This window comes from Bos taurus, chromosome 18 (genome assembly GCF_002263795.3).
Source record: "Bos taurus isolate L1 Dominette 01449 registration number 42190680 breed Hereford chromosome 18, ARS-UCD2.0, whole genome shotgun sequence".
Taxonomy (NCBI): Eukaryota; Metazoa; Chordata; class Mammalia; order Artiodactyla; family Bovidae; genus Bos; species Bos taurus.
Window position 1 is genome coordinate 57,896,239 of NC_037345.1, and position 25,887 is coordinate 57,922,125.

A 25,887-nucleotide genomic window follows, 5' to 3' on the forward strand; every position below is an offset into this window, starting at 1 on the left:
TATAAGGGGACAAAGCAGGAAAGGAAAATGATTGCTCAAATAAATAGAACAAAATGCAAAATAGAAGCCTTAGTCTTTAAGAGTGTGGAGTGTATAGGGAGTCGGTAAGATCTTTCTGGAAGGACTTGGAGCTATATCCTGAGATTTGTCCACAGGCCTGACACCTGTGAAGAGCTGCCATTTAAATATCCTGGAACTTCCCTAGGTGTCCAGTGGTTAAGACTCCATGCTTCCAATGTAGGGGGCATGGGTTCAATCCCTGGTCTGGGAACTAAGATCCCATATGCCACGTGATTTAGCCAAAAACTAAGTTTAAAAAAGTCTCAGCTCCTCTGTGATCCTCTGATTTGAGACAGGTGACTTCTCCTTCTTTCCTTCCCACTGTCATTGAAGTGGGGTCTTTGCTTTCTCCTTTATCTGGAGTTCTTTGCTATAGTACCATGCGAATGCTGCTGCTGCTGCTGCTGCTGCTAAGTCGCTTCAGTCGTGTGCGACTCTGTGCGACCCCATAGATGGCAGCCCACCAGGCTCCTCTGTCCATGGGATTCTCCAGGCAAGAACACTGGAGTGGGCTGCCATTTCCTCCTCCAATGCATGCAAGTGAAAAGTCAAAGTGAAGTCGCTCAGTCGTGTCTGACTCTTAGCGACCCCATGGACTGCAGCCTACCAGGCTCCTCCGTCCATGGGATTTTCCAGGCAAGAGTACCATGAGAATAGAAGATCCCAATTACAAAGTGAGTCCAACTCATAGGAAAAACAATGGAAATTTGCCCTGTTATGGCCAACTCAGAATGCAATAGCAATCCTGGGTTTGGGTCATTTACTCCTCCGGAAACATTTTAAACACCATCACTGCAAATCACTGTTTTGCACAGTGAGGAAACATCAGTGAACAAAATGGGCAAAGGAACAGCCTTCACAGTGGACCACACAATCTAGTGAAGGACAGAGAGTGAATGGATTATAAAACGTTGGGAAGTGATAAATTCTATGAGGAGAAATAAAGGAGAAATGACTAATATTAGTAGTAGTAATTTATAATAAGGTAGTAATGAGGGACGGAGAAGGCAATGGCACCCCACTCCAGTCCTCTTGCCTGGGAAATCCCATGGACGGAGGAGCCTGGTGGGCTGCAGTCTGTGGCATCGCTGAGAGTCAGACCAAGCGACTTCACTTTCACTTTTCACTTTCATGCATTGGAGAAGGAAATGGCAACCCACTCCAGTGTTCTTGCCTGGAGAATCCCAGGGACGGAGGAGCGTGGGCTGCCGTCTATGGGGCCGCTCAGAGTCTGACACGACTAAAGCGACTTAGCAGCAGCAGCAGCAGTAATGAGGGAGATTTCCCCTCCCCAAGGAAAAGCTTTTCTGGATGTGTGCTAAGTCCCTTCAGTCATGGCTGACTCTTTGCAGCCCTGTGGACTGTAGCCTACCAGACTCCTCTGTCCATGGGATTCTCCAGGCAAGAATACTGGAGTGGGTTGCCATTTCCTCCCCCAGGGGATCTTCCTGACCCAGGGATTGAAGGTCTCCTACATTGGCCGGTGGGTTCTTTACCACTAGCACCACCTGGGAAGCCTGTTAGCATTTAATAGTCCATTATTGAAACCCATTCAAGTTTTTGTTCTGGGAACTGGAGATACAAAAATATTACAGAGTTTCTGTCTGAGGAATTCATAGTACCTTTTGGAGGGCAGTCAAATCAGCATGATGGTCTAGAAAGATAATGATCTTCAGTCATCCCTTGTATTGATGTGTTATCTTTTTCTCTATTAGATGCCTTTTGTACTTTCTATTGTTAGTACCACAATGTAGTTGGAATTTTATATTTAATAATCGTATTATTGTTTTTGAGACTGGCCTGGAAGGTGTCCCTGACTGCTATCTGAAGAAGTAACATCTAAGATGACTCATGAGAGAACAGCCATAGTAACTAATATTCTCTCATTGCTTCCTGTGTGCCAAGGACTTCAGTGGAGGGAAAGTATTCACAAATTCTTGGTAGCCTATGAGACCACAAAGTCTTGGAAGTAAGCAGAGTAGTGGAAGAATTAAGTGGGAGGCAGAGAGTAATGAAGATGATAATGGAGAATCTGTTCAGTGTGTGCCTCTATATAGCCTTAAAAGCATTCTCTTGAGATCTTGCTTTAGTCTGTTATCAGTAAACTAATTCAGGGTTTTGTGGAGAGTATAATAACAAAGATGGTTGCAGTATGGGAAAAGAGGTGGTCGGAGAGGCAATCACTTCTGAGGCTGGTGTGGTGGGCAAATTCAATAATAATTCATATAAATGGAATAAAGCAATGAGGGCGAGCACAGGGAGTGATTCTGGGGTTATTTTTGAGATGGTATTAACAGAAATCAGTGGCCAGTGTGATGGTGACACATAGGTTATATTTTGGGTTGATCCTCTGACCTTCACATCAACCTACAATCCAGGTAACACATCTCCATTCTTGATTTACTGTGTAGTAGTGACTGCTAGACGAGAAACAAAATAAGGGAAAATTCAGTCTGGAAGGGAGAGGACTTATATTTTAGAGTTGTGCACTTTGAGGAGCTTCCAGACTGGAGCAGGCAGTATGTTGTGATGCTATGTTAATCTTTGAGTTTAGTGAAGATTCCATCTCCAAGTCCATACCCCAAATATAATCAAACTTGTAAGTTTTTCTTAATCCCTTCCAATTTTTGAAATGCTTAGTAATGTTTGCCATAGGATCATATTATGAATGCTGTTCTGGAGGTCAATATTTCATCCTTTCAATAAGTCATTTAAAAAATACAGATAATTCCATAATTGGCTTATTTATTTATATTATTTTCAATTTGGGGACACCACATGGTATATGGGATTGTAGTTCCTGGTCCAGGGATCAACCCGCAGGGCTGTACTGGAATCATAGTCATCACCACTGGACCACAAAGGAAGTCCCTATAACTGACTTTTTAAAGGCTACTGTAGACTGTTCTGTTGAAGAGATCTATTTAATTTACCCAACTATTCACCTGCTGATTGTACACTCAGGTTATTCCTAGTTAAAAAAAAAATTACCAAACAAAAATGCCTGGCATTGGAAATTCTGCATCAATGAGATTTAAATTGTATAGATAATTTCTAAATTGCCCTCTAGAAAGGATGTACAGATAATATCCTCTACTACCCCTCTGTGTAAAATAATGGCTAATATTGAAGTGTTTTATTTGGGAATGATGCCAAACAATGTAATACTTTATATCACCATGTAGTTATTCGGAATTGCCCTTTGTTTTCTAAGGAAATATTTGCATTCCTTTTAAGCCTCGCCCCTCTCGGTTCGCAATTGGCAACAGCCACATTCCCCGCCCCCGGTATATGTGTTTACAGTGCTGGGCTCTTCAGCATCGGCGGCTCCGCCCCTTCAACAGGTCTCAGACCGACCTTACTCATTCTCCATCCTCCTCCACCTCCTTTCCAGATTTCACCTTGTCTTTGACAGCCGCGTTTATAACTTGTCTTCACTCCTACAAACTTCATTGACCTTCCGAAGGCGGCCCCTAAGGCTAGCTTCTCTCGTCTTTCCGCCGTACGGAACTGCACTTCCTTCAAGATGGCCGCCCCCATAGTGCTTCTCCCTGGTATTGGCGGGCGCCGTCTCTCCGTATGCTCCAGAAGGCAAAATAGAATCCAGCCCGCGCCGCCACGGTCTTGGATAGGGTCCAGTCTCTCAAAACTTGTTCAGCATGGTGCGTTTGACCGACAACGAGGAGGGAAAGGGAAGGAAGTGTCCTAAGGTGATTTCAGTTCCCGCTCTGAACCCTAGCGTCTGCGATGACCGATTCCTCTCGCATCGCTGCGGTGGGCGTGGTCCCGTTACGTCATAGAGCTGGGCAGGAGGCCAGAAGTCCAAGACTTCAAAAGGCTCTGAGCTCGCGCCAGATCAGAAGCGTCCCTAGCGGCAGCCAGAGAAGGGACTTGCGCTCGACAAGATGGTAATGGGAATCATTTTGGAAGTGAATTCAGCCTTTGGTAGCTGCCCGGAGCCTTGAGAATCTTAGTATCAGGTGGGTAGTGTTCAGGACGTGGATCCGGAGTGAGGGGCCTGCGAGGCCAGTGGAAGGCCTTCAGGCGGTTTTTTTGGGTTCAGTCACTGGGGAGGCTTGGCTTGAGTCATACGCCCTTTGGGCAGTCAGTGCTATTAAATCTCTGAAGAGAGAAGCTATCGAGGCTATGACTGAGGGTTTGTGTCTCTGTATTTTGAAACCCAGCCTTCCTAAAATCCCTTGCTGACTTTATAATTGACCTCTCCAACCAAAACTTTTCTTTTCCGTGTCCCACCCGGTTCCCCTCAGGATTGAGGACTATCAAAGGAAAGGGGGATTGAAAGTGAGCTGGATCCTGAAGGGCCCTCTTGGGTACAAAAGGCCCTCCCTGTCAGCCCCCTTTCTTGTTTGTAGAAAAACGCTTTGATCTCCTGGACTTTCAGGGATATCCAAAGAGCAGACTAATTAGGAAAGTGGGAAGTGAGGGAATGCAGAAACTAAGGAAAAGCAGGCAAGAAACAATAGTTCACGGAATCTTAGTTCCTCCTTAAGGGATATGCATAGGTTCTGATGCATACCTTTGAGTTGTTCTGCAGAAACTCAGACACCTGCCGGGGTGGAAGATATGTTTATTTGTTGAGCACAAGCTTGTAGACCCCAGACTGGTTAGAACTAGAAAGTTGATGATGAAGTTTCCTGAAACTGCTACCTCACCACCAACCAGTCAGTAGGAAGTCATGAACCCTGCATCCCTCATCACAAATAATTGCTTTAAAAAACCCTTCCCTGAAAGGCATCGGGAGTTGAGGTCTTCTAAGCCTGAGTTTATTTCAAATCCTGAAAGATGATGCTGTGAAAGTGCTGCACTCAATATGCCAGCAAATTTGGAAAATTCAGCAGTGGCCATAGGACTGGAAAAGGTCAGTTTTCATTCCAATCCCAAAGAAAGGCAATGCCAAAGAATGCTCAAACTACTGCACAATTGCACTCATCTCACACACTAGTAAAGTAATGCTCAAAATTCTCCAAGCCAGGCTTCAGCAATATGTGAACCGTGAACTTCCTGATGTTCAAGCTGGTTTTAGAAAAGGCAGAGGAACCAGAGATCAAATTGCCAACATCCACTGGATCATGGACAAAGCAAGAGAGTTCCAGAAAAACATCTATTTCTGCTTTATTGACTATGCCAAAGCCTTTGACTGTGTGGATCACAATACACTGAGGAAAATTCTGAAAGAGATGGGAATACCAGACCACCTGACCTGCCTCTTGAGAAATCTGTATGCAGGTCAGGAAGCAACAGTTAGAACTGGACATGAAACAACAGACTGGTTCCAAATAGGAAAAGGAGTACGTCAAGGCTGTATATTGTCACCCTGTTTATTTAACTTATATGCAGAGTACATCATGAGAAACGCTGGACTGGAAGAAACACAAACTGGAATCAGGATTGCCGGGAGAAATATCAGTAACCTCAGATATGCAGATGACACCACCCTTATGGCAGAAAGTGAAGAGGAACTTTAAAAGCCTCGATGAAAGTGAAAGTAGAGAGTGAAAAAGTTGGCTTAAAGCTCAACATTCAGAAAACGAAGATCATGGCATCCGGTCCCATCACTTCATGGGAAATAGATGGGGAAACAGTGGAAACAATGTCAGACTGTATTTTTTTGGGCTCCAAAATCACTGCAGATGGTGACTGCAGCCATGAAATTAAAAGATGCTTACTCCTTGGAAGGAAAGTTATGACCAACCTAGATAGCATATTCAAAAGCAGAGATATTACTTTGCCAACAAAGGTTCGTCTAGTCAAGGCTATGGTTTTTCCTGTGGTCATGTATGGATGTGAGAGTTGAACTGTGAAGAAGGCTGAGTGCTGAAGTAATTGATGCTTTTGAACTGTGGTGTTGGAGAAGATGCTTGAGCATCCCCTGGACTGCAAGGAGATCCAACCAGTCCATTCTGAAGGAGATCAGCCCTGGGATTTCTTTGGAAGGAATGATGCTAAAGCTGAAACTCCAGTACTTTGGCCACCTCATGCGAAGAGTTGACTCATTGGAAAAGATCTGATGCTGGGAGGGATTGGGGGCAGGAGGAGAAGGGGATGAAAGAGGATGAGATGGCTGGATGGTATCACGGACTCGTTGGACGTGAGTTTGAGTGAACAACGGGAGTTGGTGATGGAGAGGGAGGCCTGGCGTGCTGCAGTTCATGGGGTTGCAAAGAGTCAGACACGACTGAGCGACTAAGTGAACTGAACTGAACTTGTCACTGTGGGGCTCAGACATGGCGAAACCTGGGGTGGGGGAAGGGTGCCAGTGAAGGGGGATTTATGGTCCAGATTTAACTTGGAGTCAGGTTTTTTGTTTGTTCTGGTTTATTTTGTTGGGGTGACTAGTGTATGTTAAGAGGCATAAGGCTGGAGCTTTGGAGAGTAGGTAGGCTTGAGGTTAAGATATGGACTTCTGGGCATGGATTTGATGACAGATTCATTCAGTTGATCCAAATCCAGTTCACTCCTTTAAGCCCATACCTTCCTCAAGACACTAACTGAAAACTTTTGTTATGACACAACACTCTTGTCATTATCTTCTCTTAAAAATAGTTAGATATAATCTAGTGATGTGTTATAAAAGATGTGTTTTATTTCTCTTGCTTCCAAGTCTACTCCACAGTTTTCTCATGTATTCCCTTTCAGGTTTAACCTATACAAGTAAAAACATCTCTTTTACCCTAAATGCTGATCTCAAATGCAAACCATGGTGTATATATGTGTTTAATATTTTTGTGTTACCTTTGGATGGAAAAGGCACCTTTACCATACCTTTGGAATGACTTGTATAAGAAATATGGCTTCCCAGGTGGCTCAGTAGTAGAGAATCCGCCTGGCAGCATAGGAGATGCAAGACATGTGGTTTGATCCTTGGCAGGGGAAGATCCCTTGGAGGAGGAAATGGCAACCCACTCCAGTATTCTTGCCTGGAAAGTCCCGTCCCAGGAACGGAAGACCCTGGTGGGCCACAGTCCATGGGGTTGCAAGAGTCGGACATGTCCGAGCAACTCAGCGCACACATATGCACATATAACAGATGTTGGTTTTATCACTTTATTTCTAATTATAAACATTTCCATAGTATAAAATGATTACATTTTCTTAATGGCTGCAGTAGTGTCATGTCAGGTGAGTGAACCAGTTGCAAGGTTACTAGAGTCACATAAACTGTACATGTACATTAATTTGGATAGGGTTGACTTACATACTTAGGCTTTTCTGCAGCATGTTAATGATTCTCTGCTTATCCAGGTTCTCTCACCCACCCACAGGATTTGTTGTCATTTACCACTGAATAATTCAGAGTTTTAATTTATATTTCCCTTTTAGTTTGAAGGTTTTTCATTTTTTTTCCCTGGATATGCAGGTTTTGGTTTCTGTTTTTATGTATGTGTTGAATATGTCATTAATATTCTGTCTTGCATCTCCTGCATTGGCAGGCCAATTCTTTACCACTGAGCCACCTGGGAAGCCATATCTCTTATACAAATCATTCCAAAGGTATGGAAGAGGTGCCTTTTCCAAGCAAAGGTAACACAAAAATATTAAACATATGCATACACCATGGTTTGCATTTCTGGTTTTGTTGTGTTGTGGTCAAGAAGTAAGCTTCTTTTATATTAATTTGTGAAACTTATGAAAATGTCTTTCTATGGCCTACTTTGCTCTTTAAGGCTTCATATTTTTCTCTTTGTACATGTGTGTATTTCTGGAAAAGCAGGTGGCCCTTCTAGGGAAACAGGAGTGATGCCATAAAGTGAATGTGTGCAGTGCCAAGAAATCATCAGCAAATCCTACCCGTTCATTATAGGAGGGATAGGAGGACTCGTGAACAGGGGATTATGAAGTTTGAATGTGGCTGAGATGTTGTATTCATGTTCTCCTCCCCATGAGTAGTCCTGAGTTTGATGGTCCTTGATAGTCCTATAAATAGTTCTATATGTTTTCTCTTGTCCAGATCTCCGGTCCTGGTGCATAGAGTAAAGTGATTCAAGGTTGGCGACCGAGTGGAATTGCATGTACCAAGAGGTCAAAGACAGAGGATCAGTTGCTTGGATGGCATCACTGACTCAATGGACATGAGTTTGAGCAAGCTTTGGAAGATAGTGAAGGTAAGGGAAGGCTGGTGTGCCGCAGTCCATGGGGTCGCAAAGAGTCAGACATGACTTAGTGACTTAACAACAAGAGATCAAAGAACAGTTGTGGTGGGTAGAATGGAGGTGGGTCTATGGTTTTGGGGGTTTAGAAAAGCTATTGGGAAATTATCTTGGAAAAATTTGTGGCCAGAAGGAGTGGAAACAAAAACTCAAGGTGATCCCACTGAATCAATGAGCTTATAATGTGAGTCTTTGTCTTTGATTTGCTGCTTTGGAGTAAGTGTTGGGACTTGCTCCTGTTCTAGTTCTCTCTTTGTGGAAGAAGGTTGCTCTGTGTGTGTGCATTGAGTGTTCTAAGAGCTGTTTCAGACACCTAGTATATGCACTGAGCTTGTATGCTACTTTCTAGTGTGATGTTATGGGTAGTAAACTTTTTCAGCCAGCTCTACAGAGAACTAAAGTTTTGGAGGTTGTCTGGTAAAGAAAGTACAAAGTAGTTAGGGTGATGAGCTGTGGAGAGAAGCAGCCCAGGTTTGAAATTCAGCACTGCCTCTGAGAAAGTATGCAACTGTGGACAAGATACTTTATCTCTAAGTTCTAAGCCTTGACTTGTTTCATTTAAACATAAACCTAGTGAAGGCAATGGCACCCCACTCCAGTACTCTTGCCTGGAAAATCCCATGGGCGGAGGAGCCTGGTAGGCTGCAGTCCATGGGGTCGATAGGAGTCGGACACGACTGAGCGACTTCACTTTCACTTTTCTCTTTCATGCACTGGAGAAGGAAATGGCAACCCACTCCAGTATTCTTGCCTGGAGAATCCCAGGGACGACGGAGCCTGGTGGGCTGCCATCTATGGGGTCGCACAGAATCGGACACGACTGAAGCGACTTAGCATAGCATAGCATAGCATAGCATAGTGATTTGATACATCTGAATTGGTGGCAAGGATTAAATAAGAAAATACTTATGATTTGCTTAGCATGTTAATATTCATGGTGTTTGCACTGCCTTGAGGTCTAGATGTGGTTTTCTAAACAAAAGGAAACTTTCAAGAATTAGGATTTTATGTTAGAGGACACCTATATTAGATTTTGTGTTGGTTCTGTGATTTTGTTGGTCAGTTGCTCAGTCATGTCCGACTCTTTGCAATCCCCTGGACTGCGGCATGCCAGGCTTCCTTGTCCTTCACCATCTCCTGGAGTTTATACAAACTTGTGTCCATTGAGTTGGTGATGCCATCCAACCATCTCATCCTTTGTCAGCCCCTTCTCCTCCTGCCTTCAATCTGTGATAAAGTAACATAAACTTAGTCATGTAAACACAAGTCTATTTATTGTCTTAGAGTTCTATGGGTTAGCAGTTCAACATGGATCTTACGGGGCTAAAACCAAGGTCTCAGCAGGAATGTGTTCTTTCCTGAAGGCTGTGGGGGACAAACTCTTTCTTTGTCTTTTCAAGCTTCTCGAGTCGGTCCATGCTCCTTGGCTCCTGGTTCCCTTTCTCCCCATCTCCAAAGCCAGAAACAGCATGTTGAGTTCTTATCACATCACATCTCTCTCTGGTCCCTTTGCTTTCTTCCACGCATAAGGGCCCATTTGGTTACATTGGGCCTACCTGAATAATCCAGGGAATCTTTGGATTAGTAGGTCATCTTTTTAGCAACTGTAATTTCATTAACAAGCTCCATTCCCCTTTGCCATGTGGTGTAACATATTCACAGCTTCCAGAGGTTAGAATGTGGATATCTGTGTGGGGGCCATGACTCTGCCTGTCGCAGCACCTTTAAGAACACCAGCAAGGGGTATGGCCCAGTAGTTGTGGTGTTTTAGTCCCTCAGTCCTGTCTGACTCTTTGCAACCCCAGGGACTGTAGCTGGACTGTAGCCCACTAGGCTTTTCTGTCCATGGGATTTCCAGGGGAATGTACAGATTGAAGTGAATTGGCTTTTGGACTGGGCTTGGCATGTATATACTATTAATACTATGATATACACTATTGATTAGATAACTAATGAGAACCTACTATATAGCACAGGGAAATCTACTCAGTGCTCTGTGGTGACCTAAATGGAAACGCACTCTAAGGAGATGGGGGTATATGTATGTGTGTCCCTCATTCACTTTGCTGTACAAGAGAAATTTACACAGCATTGTAAAGCAATTATACTCCAGGAAAAGTAAAGTGAGTTTGTTTTTAAGTCCTTAGAATCAAGTGAAGTAAGGAGAACGAAGTTCCAGGACCAGGAAAGGATCACTTCCGGGGATACGTTAATTTGAGATGTGAGGTCTGTGATCAGGTTTTGAGTGACAATCTGGAAAAACAGAAGAATCCCAGTTCCAGTCATTTTTGAAGAACAGAAGAAAATGACCATGGACCAGGTGAGTTTGACATGTTTACTCCCTCCTTTCTTTCATGTTGTATTTGTAGAGGCTTATAAAAATTGATTTATTGGAAAATGACACATTTTTAAGAGCCTGAATCTCAGGAAAAATATCAACCATAATGTCTATATCAAGGTAAATTTGAAATAGGGGGGAATGCACGTCAGAGAATCTGCTCAGAATTTTTAACGTCAGAATATTAATTAAAAGACTGTAAGACCCTAGGGGTTATTTGTGTTGTTATTCAGTAACTAAGTCATGTCTGACTCTTTGTCGACCCCATGGTCTGCTGTGTACACAGGCCTCCCTGTCCTTCACTGTCTCCCAGAGTTTGCTCAAACTCATGTCCATTGAGTCAGTGATGCTATCCAACCATCTCATCCTCTGTTGCCCCCTTCTCCTCCTGCCCTCAATCTTTCCCAATGAGTCAGCTCTTTGCGTGTGGTGGCCAAAGTATTGGAACTTCAGCATCAGTCCTTCCAGTGAGTATTCAAGGTTGCTTTCTTTTAGGATTGACTGGTTTGATCTCCTTGGGAGATCCAAGGGACTCTCAAGAGTCTTCTGCAGCACCACAATTGGAAGGTATCAATTCTTAAGGACTCAGCCTTTTTTATAGTCCAACTCTCATATCTGTATATGACTAGGAAAAACCATTCAGTTCAGTTCATTTCAGTTGCTCAGTCATGTCCGACTCTTTGCGACCCCATGAATTGCAGCACGCCAGGCCTCCCTCTCCATCACCAACTCCTGGAGTTTACCCAAACTCATGTCCATTGAGTCGGTGATGCCATCCAACCATCTCATCCTCTGTTGTCCCCTTCTCCTGTCTTCAGTCTTTCCCAGCATCAGGGTCTTTTCAAATGAGTTAACTCTTCGTATCAAGGTGGCCAAAGTATTGGAGTTTCAGCTTTAGCATCAGTCCTTCCAAAGAACACCCAGGACTGACCTCCTTTAGAATGGACTGGTTGGATCTCCTTGCAGTCCAAGGGACTCTCAAGAGTCTTCTCCAACACCACAGTTCAAAAGCATCAATTCTTTGGGACTCAGCTTTCTTCACAGTCCAACTCTCACATCCATACATGACCACTGGAAAAACCATAGCCTTGACTAGACAGACATTTGTTGGCAAAGTAATGTCTCTGCTTTTGAATATGCTGTCTAGGTTGGTCATAACTTTCCTTCCAAGGAGTAGGTGTCTTTTAATTTCATGGCTGCAGTCACCATCTGCAGTGATTTTGGAGCCCCCCAAAATAAAGTCTGACACTGTTTCCACTGTTTCCCCATCTATTTGCCATGAAGTGATGGGACTGGATGCCGTGATCTTAGTTTTCTGAATGTTGAGTTTTAAGTCAGCTTTTTCGTTCTCATTTGTTGCTCTACCAGATTATCTCCAATCATTTTGGAAGCCAGTGCCAACAAGAGAAATACAAAGCATTATGTGATTTGTGTTTTTGTGCAGAGAAGGTAGGTCATTTCCTCAGTAAAGTATATCTTTCCTGGCACTGAAGTTTTAATAAATTATTTATTTGGCTGTGTTTGGTCTTAGTTGCAGTGTATGGTCTCTTTTAGTTGTGGCATGTGAGACCTAGTTCCCTGGCCAGGGATCGAACCAGGCCCCCTGCATTGGAAATGTGGAGCCTTTGCCACTGGAACTGGAGAAGGCAATGGCAACCCCACTCCAGCACTCTTGCCTGGAAAATCCCATGGACAGAGGAGCCTGGTAGGCTGCAGTCCATGGGGTCGCAAAGAGTTGGACACGACTGAGCGACTTCACTTTCACTCTTCACTTTCATGCATTGGAGAAGGAAATGGCAACCCACTCCAGTGTTCTTGCCTGGAGAATCCCAGGGGCAGTGGAGCCTGGTGGGCTGCCGTCTGTGGGGTTGCACAGAGTCGGACACGACTGAAGTGACTTAGCAGCAGTAGCAGCCACTGGAACAACAGGGAAGTCATCCCTGCTGTTGAGAACTTAGAGGCAATAAATCATACTGGTTATTCTTTTGTTATGTATATGTAGTTTCCCTTTGGATATTTTTGAATTTTCCCTTTGAGTTTGGTGTTCTGCAGTTTTACCTCCGTGTGTGTATAGCCGTGGATCTCTTTTTCCTCCTGCTTGGCATTCTTGAGTTCTCTCATTCTGAGGTTTTGTCTTTTACCACTTCTAAAATATAATCTGCCTTTATATCTTTGATTATTACTTGCCCTCAGATTTTTTTCTTCTCTCAGATTCAGAATAGGTATAAATTCAACATTCTCATTATGTCCTTCATATCTCTCAACCTCATTTTGCACTTTCCATTGTTGTCTTTTGCACTTCAGATCTGTTGTCCAGTTCACTTCTGTGTTATATCTAATTGGTTCAGTTCAGTCGCTCAGTCGTGTCAGACTCTTTGCAACCCCATGAATTGCAGCACGCCAGGCCTCCCTGTCCATCACCAACTCCTGGAGTTCACTCAAACTCATGTCCATTGAGACGGTGATGCCATCCAGCCATCTCATCCTCTGTCATCCCCTTCTCCTCCTGCCCCCAATCCCTCCCAGCATCAGATCTTTTCCAATGAGTCAACTCTTCGCATGAGGTGGCCAAAGTACTGGAGTTTCAGCTTTAGCATCATTCCTTCCAATGAACACCCAGGGCTGATCTCTTTTAGAATGGACTGGTTGGATCTCCTTGCAGTGCCTTGCAATCCAAGGGACTCTCAAGAGTCTTCTCCAACACCACAGTTCAAAAGCATCAATTCTTCGGCGCTCAGCTTTCTTCACAGTCCAACTCTCACATCCATACATGACCACAGGAAAAACCATAGCCTTGACTAGACGAACATTTGTTGGCAAAGTAATGTCTCTGCTTTTGAATATGCTGTCTAGGTTGGTCATAACTTTCCTTCCAAGGAGTAGGTGTCTTTTAATTTCATGGCTGCAGTCACCATCTGCAGTGATTTTGGAGCCCCCCAAAATAAAGTCTGACACTGTTTCCACTGTTTCCCCATCTATTTGCCATGAAGTGATGGGACCGGATGCCGTGATCTTAGTTTTCTGAATGTTGAGATTTAAGCCAACTTTTTCACTCTCCACTTTCACTTTCATCAAGAGCCTTTTGAGTTCCTCTTCACTTTCTGCCATAAGGGTGGTGTCATCTGCATATCTGAGGTTATTGATATTTCTCCCAGCAATCTTGATTCCAGCTTGTGCTTCTTCCAGCCCAGTGTTTCTCATGATGTACTCTGCATATAAGTTAAATAAGCAGGGTGACCATATATGGCCTTGATGTACTCCTTTTCCTATTTGGAACCAGTTGGTTGTTCCATGTCCAATTCTAACTGTTGCTTCCTGACCTGCATATAGGTTTCTCAAGAGGTAGGTCAGGTGGTCTGGTATTCCCATCTCTTTCAGAATTTTCCACAGTTTATTGTGATCCATACAGTCAAAGGCTTTGGCATAGTCAATAAAGCAGAAAGTTTTTCTGGAACTCTCTTGCTTTTCCCTTGATCCAGCAAATGTTGGCAATTTGATCTCTGGTTCATCTAATTGGTAGTCAGTCTATAAATTGAAATTCCTATTTTCAGTTTCTGGATTCCTTGCTTTAAATTGATCTTTGTTTCTTCAAGTTAGCCCTCTCATCTTTAAGACTGTTATGCCTTTGCACGCATTAAACATTGTCTATATTTCAGTGTCTTACAGTTCCAGCATCATCAGGTTTTTCATGTTTAATTCTAGTGCTTGTTGTTTCTGTTTAACTTGTGGACTATGAAGGCTTCTTGAGGGTAAGAACATGAGTGTTCATTTGGATATCACCTGCACATAGTTCAGTGTACGCACATATGCACACAGTTGGCACATGTGTCAAGGTTAAAAGAGGTTTTAAAGGCCATGTTTCAGAAAACCTTCTGAATGATTGAGCGAATGGGTGGCTGAATTAGAGTAACAGGATGTCTGTATAAGATTTTCCATTCTTCCACAGTGGATAATATATCACATATATGGATACAGCCTACACAGTAGAAATGATTAGATTTCTATACATCTCTTCCAAACCATCAAGGAAGCACCCCAGATTAAAGAAGAATTTGTTACTACAGGGATTGTTATTATTTGAAGATGTGGCTGTGGAGTTCACCTGGGAGGAGTGGAGTCTACTAGACCCTGCTCAGAAGGACCTGTACTAGGACGTGATGTGGGAGAACTATCGCAACCTGCTGTCTGTGGGTGAGGACTGTTCCTCTGTGCCGCTTAGTGTGTCAAGTCAGCAGTCTTTCCTTTCTCAGTTGTGGAATGATTTCAGATATCTGAAGTACGAATGGTGTGAAAGAGATTGTCAGACTTCTACAAAGGACCAGATAGCAAATACTGCAGGCTGTTCGGACTGCCTACTGTTTCTGTTACATATTCTTTTTTTTTAAAGAACACATTTATTTATTGTTTTTTTTTTTTTCAGCACACACACACACACTATATATATATTGTTTATTTATTTATGGCTGTGCTTGCTCTTTGCTGTGTGGGCTTTTCTCTAGGCAGTGGGGACTACTCTCTAGTTGCAGTGCACAGACTTCTCATTGCAGTGGCTTCTCTTGTGAGGAGGTTTCCAGGGCATGGAGGCTTCAGTAGTTGCAGTTCCTGGGTTCAAAAACACAGGCTCCGTAGTTGTGGCACATGGGCTTAGTTGCTCCTCAGCATGTGGAATCTTCCCGGACCAGCGATCAAACCCATGTCTTCTACGTTGGCAAGTGGATTCTTTACCACTGAGCCACCAGGGAAGCCCAGTATATATATATATGCTACTGCTACTGCTAGGTCGCTTCAGTCATGTCCAACTCTGTGTGAACCCATAAATGGCAGCCCACCAGGCTCTGCCGTCCCTGGGATTCTCCAGGCAAGAACACTGGAGTGGGTTGCCATTTCCTTCTCCAGTGCATGAAAGTGAAAAGTAAAAGTGAAGTCGCTCAGTCGTGTCCGACTCTTTGCGACCCCATGGACTGCAGCCTACCAGGCTCCTCCACCCGTGGGATTTTCCAGGCAAGAGTACTAGAGTGGGGTTGCCATTGCCTTCTCTGAGTATATATATATATATATTTCTCTCTATCTATCTATGTATATATATAATCGATTATGTAGGTATTCTGCTAAATTTATTATATGTATTATAAGTAAGGAAGAGTTAATCACTCAATCATATCCGACTCTGTGACTCCGTGGACTAGCCCACGAGGCTTCTCTGTCCATGGAATTCTCCAGTCAAGAATACTGGAGTGGGTTGCCATTTCCTTCTCCAGGGGATCTTCCCACCCCAGGGATCAAACCCAGGTCATCTACATTGCAGACAGATTCTTTACTGTCTGAGCCACCAGGGAAGTCCATACGTACTATAAAAGATACATAAAAATAGAAATGTCAAAAGGATGAGACATTCATGAGATGAATATTTTTAAGTAATTTTAATTTTTAAAATGTAATGGTACAAAACACATTTGCTATCATATTTTTGAAGTTTTCCTTTACTTCTTGAAAACTGTTTTGTAAGAGCACTTTATTCTGAATGAATAACACTCTTAAAGTGTGAAAGTGTAATGTCTTAGTTACAGTCACTGACCAGAATTTGTTGACCCATACATATAACTTGAATTTTTATAAATGATAGATTCTTAGTCTCCCCTTAGGCCTCAGACAGATTTATTTCATCTAGGATCTTGATTTGTTTTGCTTAGATTTTTTTTTTTCCTTTCTATGGATTCTCAAGTTTTTGCTACTCCAAGGGAAAAGCTACTTCCAAGGTGTAGCTGCATAATCTGTTAATATAAATGGGATCATTGAACAGTGTTTAGATTTCATGCCCAAAGATTTTGCTAAATAATATGTTATTTTTTTGTGAATAGGGTATCAAAGTCCCAAACCAATTGAAATCTTCAAGTTGAAGCAAGGAGACAAACCATGGATAGAAAGGGGAAATATCCATGATCCAGGTAAGTGAATGAGAAGCATCCAGGTAGAAAAGAAATAAATTCCTAGATCCGTGAAGGCCTCACAGCTTTAAAATCGTGTTATGGTGACTCATCTTCTAGTTTCTAAACTTTGACAGTATCTCAACAGAGCCTCTGAGGATTCCTCTCCTATGTTAATATTCATTACTTAATCGTTTAGAGGAAAATACTCATGTTTTCACCTCTGGATTTCATACGGATTTATTTCATCTAGAGTCTTGCTTTGCTTTGCTTAGATTTTTAAATTTCTATGGATTCTCAAGTTTTTCCCTTCTTCATTGACTGCCGTAGTACCACTGCTTGTTCCTTCTTCTTACCTTGCTTTGAAAATTCAGGCTTCCATGCCTCTCTGCAAAGAGAGAACTTCAAATTCACCATCATCTCCTGACTAGTGAACCTCAGGTAATATTGATTTCCCTTCCTAACATTCAGCCCCACCCTGAATGCTGTGTTCTTATGGCAACTTGGTCTTTTAGTGTACATCTGCCTGTTTATTCATTCTGGATGGGCAAATATGAGATAAAGCAAATGTAGCAACATGTTAACTGTTGAATCAAAGAGGTGGGTATATAGCTGTTCACTGTGTAATTCATTCAGTTTGTATGTTTGAAATTTTTTTTAATAAAATTGTGAGAAGAGCTATAAAGTATTGTAATTTTCAGAAAGAATTATGCCTCCCACATAGACTGAAATGAATTCAGTCAAGTAAAAAAAAAAAAAAAAATTTCACAATTTTAGGCCTCACCTGAAATCAAACTATAACCCTCATGCATACTTTGCTGATTTCTTCATATATTTGCTGGATATTTATTTATTTTTTTCTCTCTCTTTTTTGTCTGTGCTGCACAGCACACAGGATCTTAGTTTCCAAATCAGGGATCAAACCTGTGTCCCCTACAGTGGAAGCTCAGAGTCTTAACCACTGGACCATCAGGGAAGTCCTCACAAAACCTTCAGTTGTTAAAACAAACAAACAAACAAACAAACAAAAAAACCAAAGAACGCACTATCTGCAAAGTACAATAAAGCAAAACACAATAAAATGAGCTGTGTTTGTATAGAAATATTACCCAAAGAGGGAATTCATCGGCAGTCGTGTGGTTAGGACTCCATGCTTCCACTGCAGTGGGTACGGACCAGACTAGATCCCTGGTCAGGGAACTAAGATCCCTTGCAAGTTGTGTGGTGCAGCCGAAAAAACCAAATTGAATTGAAGGTTTGTGGCAGCTCTGTGTCAAGCAAATCTGTTGGCATCATTTTTTCCAACAGCATTTGCTCACTTTGTGTCTTTCTCATATTTTGGTAATTCTCTCCATATTTCAAACTTTTTCATTATTATTATGTTTGTTATGCTGATTTGTAATCCATGATCTTTGATGTTACTTCTACAACTCACAGAAGGCTCAGATGACGGTTAGCAATTTTTAATGAGAAAGTATTTTTAAATAAGATATGTACTCTGTTTTAGACATAATGCTATTGCACACTTAACAGACTACAGTATTGTGTAAACATAACTTTTATATGCACTGGGAAACAAATTCATGTCACTAGCTTTATTGCAATACTTGCTTTATTGTGGAGGTCTGGAACTGAACCTGGAATATCTCTGAGTCTATGCCCATACAGATAACCCCATATTTGTCCTCTAACCAAAATCTTCTCCAAATTCCTCTTTCCAGTTGAGTTCTTTATGTCTGTACTAAGATACCCACCTCAGAATGTTTGTGTCAAAATACACATGGATTTTCCTACATTAAAAATCTGTCTCCCTGGTGTTCCTCACCAACTTAAGCTGGAAATTCTAGTCATTTAGGCCAAATACCTGAGGAAAATCCTTAATTCCTCCTTTTTACTTTCATTGAATTCAACACTGTATGTTGTGTTTTCCTTCTCCTAGATGTGCCTTGAGTTCTTCGACTTGTCCACATGGACGCTGTTGTTGCTCCAGACCAAGCCACTGTTGTCTCTTGCCTGATTACTTCATTAACTTTCTCTCCCACACTTCTTCCTCTCCCATCACTATCCATGCAGCAGTTGGCAGTCTTTTAGAAATATAAATTAGAACCCCCCACCTCCTCAGAGCTTCTAGTGGCTTGTCACTAGTCTTAGCATTAAATTCAGATTCTTCTACCAGATCTACATAGTATGACTTCTGTCTACCTTTTGAACTTTAAGTTTTCCTTTTCCCTATGTAACTGTTCTATTCAGGGCCCACTGGCTACCTTTCTATTTCTTGACCTGGCCCAAACCTTTCTTTTGTCAAGGCTTTTGCACTGCTGTCATACTTGAATGAAACATGAAGTTACTTACATGAAGCTGCTTAATTTTTATTCCTAGTTTCTTGGCTCACCTTTTATTTCCTCACAGGTAATTACCTGTTTCCCATTGTTCTTTTTCATGTGCTGGGAACCACTTTTCAGTGTGAAGTTGTCTTATTTCTTTGCTTCCATTTTGTCCTCTTTTGCCCAGGGGAATGCATAAAACGTGTTTCTCTTTGGTGTGTATTCAGATGCTATGACAGCACATGGTACATATTAGACATTCAATAAACATTGTGGGAGAGAATGGATACATCCTCCCTCATGTTAGATCAGATGTCTTTCTAACTTATTTTATTTTGTGTTAATGACACACATTTCTATTTTGTCCTCTTTTGCCGGTTTTGCAAGGATCTCTTTGGAGAGCACCAAAAACTTTACTAATTGAGAATTGTCTGCCACTGATTCTGTATCTTTTTTTTTTTTTTAAGATGTTATGGCCTTATTGTGTTTCCCCCCATTTTCAAGAAGTAAATTTACACTTAATGATTTTTTTCATATGACATAACTGTCACAGAGAGCTAGCCCAAACCATTTCATTTTAGAAGCAGTTTTATTGCATAACCTAATTGTGAAAATTTATTTTCTTTCTAGAAGTTGGTGATCCTATGCAGCAAGCCTTGGAAATCCAATACAAGCATAAAAATATGGAAAGAGGCCATGAACTCAGTTCTTTGGGAAATATTTTTTGTCTGCATGGAAATCTTGTTACTTTAAGGCAAAGCCATGATAAGTTTGACATACTGAACTCTAATTTAGATTTAGTTAACCAGAATAAAAGCTCCATAGCAAAGAATCCTGACAAGTTTAATAATAAGAGAAATTAGTTCTTCATAGTAAGCATGAAAAACATTACACTAATTAAATGCTATAAACATGGAAACATTCTCTGCACCAATTCAAAACTCAGTATACATCAGATTGAAAAAGAAACATGAATGTATGGAAGGTGGTAAAACCTTCATCAAAAAGTCTCAACTCGCTGTACACCAGAGAACACATACAGGAGAGAAGCCATATAAATGCCTTAAATGTGGTAAAGCCTTCTGCAGGAAGGCAGAGCTTAATATACACATGCAAGTTGAACGAGGAGTAAAACCCCACGTGTGCGGTGAGTGTGGGAAAACCTTCTCCAGGAAGTCTCAGCTCCTTGTACATCAGAAAACTCACACGGGAGAGAAACCCTATATGTGCTGTGAATGTGGGAAAGGCTTCATCCAGAAGGTTAACTTCCTTATACATCAGCGAATTCATACTGGAGAGAAGCCCTATAGATGCAAAGAGTGTGGTAAAGCCTTCAGTCACAAGCCATGTCTCGTTGCACATCAAATATTTCACACTGGAAATCCTCCCTATGAATGCAGTGAGTGTGGAAAAGCCTATTTTCAGAAGTCAAATCTTGTTAGACATCAAAGAGGTCTTACAGAAGAGAAGTGCCACAAATGCAACGTGTGTGGGAAAAGCTACTCCACGAAGTCCATACTTAGCAGACACCAGAGAGTCCATACGGGAGAGAAGCCCCATGGGTGCAGCAGCTGTGGGAAAGCCTTCTGCCACAAGTCCTGCCTCACTAAACATAAGAGAACTCATACAAAAGAGAAAGGTGTCGATTCAGTCAAGGTGGAAAAGGATTCTTTAGAGAGCCATGACTCATGTACCACAGAACCTAAACAGGAGAAAACCTCTGTTGAGACAGTGACAATGCAGGGGCCTGCTATGGCAGTGCAGGCATCATTAAACATCTACAGGTTCCTTGCCCAAGGGAATGTGGTTCTTGTGGGAGAGCCTGTGGCCAGATGTGTCCCTTCAGGAGATGGCAGAGAGTTTTCACAGGAGAGGAACCTCATGAATGTAGTTAATGTGGTATTGCCTTCAGTTACCAATTATGTCTTCTTTTATGTCACAGGAAACATGTAAGGAGGAGTGCATTCAATATGGACAAGGCTTTGGAGCAAAGTTTAGCTTTTTATGTAGTTGAAAACTCTCACTGAGAGAATGCTAATGAATGTAGCGATAGTGGAAAGGTCAGTCAGTCAGTGTTAGTCGCTCAGTTGTGGCTGACTCTGTGACCCCATGGACTGCAGCCTGCCAGGCTCCTCTGTCCATGGGATTCTCCAGGCAAGAATACTGGAGTGGGTTGCTAATCCCTTCTGCACGGGATTTTCCCAACCCAGGGATCAAGCCTGGGTCTCTCCCATTGCAGGCAGATTCTTTACCATCTGAGCCACTAAGGAGAGCCCAGTACAAAGATATGTCTCATTAAATATCAGCAGCTCTTAGTAGGTTGAACTGTAGCAAGCTTCACTTTAAAAGCATCATAAATTCACATCAGAAAGAAATTTTGGGAGGGCAAATATGTCCAGTCCATAAGACCACCCTCATGTTTGATTATTCTCTGAAATCACTGACTCAAAAACTAAAAAGCCCCCCCAAAACCTCGAAAACTCAAAAACCCAAAAGCTGCTATACTTATGATTACAGGTTGTGACAGTGAAAAGTTACAGATTAGCAAATTTAAAAGGTGCTTAAGGCAGACCTTAGGAGAAACCAGGTACATCCATTGTCCTCCCAGCGGAGTTGTATGGACTGCATGTAATTCTGCCAGCAATGATGTGACAACTCATCTGCATATTGCCAGCCAGAGAAACTCACCTGAGCCTTAGTGCCCGGGGACTTGGGGGGTCAGTAAGGGTGCTCCTTATGCCAGCATGGGGAAACCACATGACTGACTTTAGCTTTTCAAGCTCTAGCCTTCTTGAAGTCAAACCAATACAGCATGGCCCAGAGACCCCCAGGCAAACAAAAGCAAGTGTTCAGCAAAAATCATATTGCTGGCATAAACTGTATGACATGGTTAAGACCCCAGGTATGCAAAGACGCTCTTGGCAGGCAGGCAGTTCCAAGGGCTTGGAGGTTCCCTCTCAGGTGCTGGTCAAAAGCCAGTCCTTTATTTGGAATGTGCAGGATCTGAACACCCCCAACCTGCCAAGTCACTTAATTTGCACACTAGTGAAAACAATAAGGTTTTTAATAAGATTGTTCCTCATCATGTGTCAGAAATAAATGTCTATGGATACACGAAATGTGTAGAACCTTTAGCAGAATGACAGCCAATCTCATAAAGGAGATAAGCTTGTGATTGCAGTGGAAATTTGGAAACTTGTTGACGTAAAACTACCCTCATTTTCTATCAGATTAACACCCTTAATATGTGTTTGTGTGTGTTTTCATTGTTTGGCTGCACCCCCATGGCTTGTGAAACTTCCCTGACCAGGGATCAAACCCATGCCCCCTGCAGTGGAAGCATGGAGTCTTAACCTCTGGACTGCCAAGGAAGTCCTTAATGTGTAGTTTGAGAGAGAAGGACTTGAACTCTTTTGCATTGCTAGGGGATGACTCCATAACTCACCTGATGATGGTTCATAGGCAGTGTCACATTGTACCTATTATATCTAAATGTTTGGTCACCTTTGTTAGATTCTTTTAGAAGCAAGTTGCTAGGCCAGCCCACACACAGTGGGAGAGTTGCACATCTTTGAGGGCCTTCTTAGACTCAACCTGCCTGAATAATCATCAGGGAAAAAGATATTCTTTGTGGAAAGTTGACATGGTTTCCTGTTTAAACAGTGCTTGAACAGAACCTGGTGTTCTCTGTGTCTCCCCAACCCGCCCCCCCCCCCACCTCCCAACCCCACCTTGACCCAGCCTGGCCATGCAGAGCCAGCCTTCTGCCAGTGCCTCACGGCACCCTTGGACCACGCCCAAGGTGTCTGCTGCTGCTCCAGTGTGGTGAGCTGCTGCCTCTCAGCTCCCTGACATGACCACCACGTACCCCTCGCAGGGGCCCAGCACTCCTGCCAGGGCTTGGAGGCTGCCAGATCCACCTGGAGCCTCTGAAATTTACCTGTCCACCTCTCACTACTCTGATGGTGATGATGTGGCTTTGGAGAACTTTGTTAAATGTCTTCCTAGCCAGTCTCGCGAGAGAGGGGAACATGCTGAGAAGTTAATGAAGCTGCAAGAACCTCTGAGGTGGCTGCATCTTGCTCTGATGTATCCAGAAACTGGAACAGGATGACTCAGAGTGGGCTCAGTGCAATGGAATGTGTGTTCCACGCAGAAAAGGGATGAGTCAGTCACTACTGGAACTGCACCCAAGTTATGAGACCTACTGACAAAAATGAGCCCCGCTCTTGTGACAACCTGGGTGAGCAGGTGAAACACACCAGAATTGAGTGACCACATAACCAACTTGTCTGTGGTAAGGGTTCCTGAATCGGGTGTGGCAGAGTGTTTCTGACAGGCACACCCAGTGATGATGAGAGCTAAGCATTAGGCTGGCTTCTCAGTGGCCATGGGGGTGACTTCCATGGCCACCATGGTAGTGCATCCCTTTTGGGTTTTCCCTTACCCTTTCTGTAAGTTGTATAATACTAAAGCACTAACAGAGAAGGCAATGGCACCCCACTCCAGTACTCTTGCCTGGAAAATCCCATGGACAGAGAAGCCTGGTAGGCTGCAGTCCATGGGGTCGCCAGAGTTGGACACGACTGAGCGACTTCACTTTCACTTTTCACTTTCCTGCATTGGAGAAGGAAATGGCAACCCATTCCAGTGTTCTTGCCTGGAGAATCCCAAGGACGGGGGAGCCTGGTGGGCTGCCGTCTGTGGGGTCGCACAGAGTCGGACACGACTGAAGTGACTTAGCAGCAGTAGCAGCAAAGCATTAAAGCATCCACTTAACGCTTTTTGTTTTTGTTTTTTCATTTGCCTGTTCCTTCAAATTTGGTACCTAGAAAAAAAAATAGACACATTAAAGACCCCAGTATATACTCAGATTCCAGTGCCATTGAGAACACCCAGTCTCATGGGAGGAGGGCCCTGGCTGATAAGAAAATCTCACAAATGTCACCTTGTTTGTTACATAGGAGGGATTTAGCTAGAGGTCACTGCTTACCAGTTACTCACTTGAAACTTTGTGCTGAGTCAGGACCCTGGAGGATGAACAACTACTGCCCACCCCTTCCCTCCCCCCGCCCACCCCCCCAGTTTTCTTCCCCCACTGCTTTCCTCTCACTTCCCCTTCTCCACCTTGGAACTCTTCTTCCACTCTCTCAGGACAGTATATGGCTGGCTGCTGCTAGAATGCCTGAGGACATGGGATGAAGATGATTCTGAGACTGGACAAAAACTGAAAACACCAACTGTTTTCTCTGCAGCAGGGAGACAAACAGGAAAAAGCAAGGCCCATCTCCATCTTCATTCTGCCTACCTGTTCTTTTTAGTGTCCCCACATTGGCAGAACTTATTATGAAGCTGGCAAGAGAATCTGGTTTGCGCTATCACAATGCAGATAGTGGAAGAGTAGGTTGAGAGGTGAGAGATAGTAGCTAAATAATCAGGCCAGCAACCTACTTAAGTTGAAATTAACTGTGGCACATGCCCCCGGCCCCGCAGTTTACAGATGTTACAGTTCACTTACAGACAAGTGCAGATTGAAAATATATTTATGAATGATACGTATTTAAACAGTCCTTGAATATTTGCTCTATATAAGACAATCTATTAGTAAAGTTACTAGTCATGATTTGTGTGTTGTGTGTATATGTGGTGGGATTTGTTAGTAACTGATAAGATTTATGACACAAAACACTAGTATGGTTTATGCCCCTATAATCTGTTCTATATATTTTGTTTTTTGTATGTTCTTATTTTAGGGACAGGTACACAGTCTGAAATCATGTAAAGTGAGGAAAGGGAAGATCCTTTAAGGTGCTGGAATTACTGATCATTGATATAGAAAAAGATAAAATTATGTCCCTGCCTCACATTGGGCTTCCCTTGTAGCTCAGTTGGTAAAGAATCTGCCTGCAGTACAGGACACCCGGGTTCGATCCCTGGGTTGGGAAGATCCCCTGGAGAAGGGAATGGCAACCTACTCCAGTATCCTTGCCTGGAAAATCTCCTGGACACAGGAGCCTGGTGGGCTGCAGTCCCAAAGTGTCACAAAGTGTTGGGCACAACTGAGCAACTAACACTTACTTACTCACATTGTACATCAAGATCCATTCTTGTTAGATCAAAGACCTAAATTTGAAGGGTAATATTTAAAGAACACAATCTGGGGGAGAGAATTGGACTCTGATAATTTCAAAAGCCCTCTTTCCAGTGGCTTCCAGCCGTGACATACATCCAATAATTGACTGTTGGGATTGCCCAGTACCTGACGACAAGGACCTTCCCATCACTGGCCTCTACACAATTCTTTTTAAAATATTTTTTAAAGTTTTTTTTTTTTTTTTTAAATGAGGACCATTTTTAAAGGCCTTATTGAATTTGTTACAATATTGCTTCTGTTCTATGTTTTGTTTTGTTTTTTTCCCAAGAAGAATATGGGATCTTGGCTTCCTAACCAGGGATCGAACCCACACTCCTTGCATTGGAAGGTGAATTTTTAACCACTGGACCTCCATGGAAGTCCCGTGATATTTCTTAATCATTGTTTTGGGATTCAGAATGTGTGTATGATTCTGGCTATTTGGTCCATGGCTTGAGGGTCTTTGAGTTCATTTTGCCCGGAAGAAACAACCTGAGTTAATAGGTTAATGATGATATCTACAACAGCAATTTTATTACCTTAAAAGTGTTATTGACAGCAGCAGTCTCACATCTGACTCTGGTGGATTAGTGTTCACTTAGTTCAGGGCTGGGGTCAGAGAGTATAAGGGAATAAAGTTCTGGACAGATTAATCATAAACTCAGTAGTGATACCAAGCAAGACCATGTGGGGTTCCTGGGCATGATAGCCTTTCTGTGTCCCCCACTTCTAGATTATAGAAAAGAGGCTTCATTTAGCCTTCATGACCCTTCCTGAGTTCCTTCTGGCAGGTTCAAATGGATGCTAATTAGGGAAGGGAAGGAATGCAGAGACCAGAAACAATAGTGCAGCCCTGGGGCAAAGTCCTGTTAGTGTCGGTAGCTCCGTCCTTTCTGATACTTTGCAACCCCAGGGCCTGCAGCCCGCCGGCCGCCTCTGT

General features: G+C 42.8%; 1 protein-coding gene across 1 annotated transcript; it reads left to right on the forward strand.

Annotated features, from left to right (window-relative positions):
* The first annotated feature begins 3,956 nt into the window (after positions 1-3,956).
* On the forward strand, positions 3,957-23,752 carry LOC787309 (zinc finger protein 350). Its single transcript, XM_015458321.3, has 6 exons — positions 3,957-4,040; positions 8,030-8,183; positions 10,369-10,548; positions 14,631-14,757; positions 16,425-16,511; positions 19,445-23,752. Exon 6 carries the CDS (start codon positions 19,727-19,729, stop codon positions 20,765-20,767), a length of 1,041 nt encoding a protein of 346 aa, XP_015313807.2. The 5' UTR covers positions 3,957-4,040; positions 8,030-8,183; positions 10,369-10,548; positions 14,631-14,757; positions 16,425-16,511; positions 19,445-19,726; the 3' UTR covers positions 20,768-23,752.
* Positions 23,753-25,887: the final 2,135 nt, after the last annotated feature.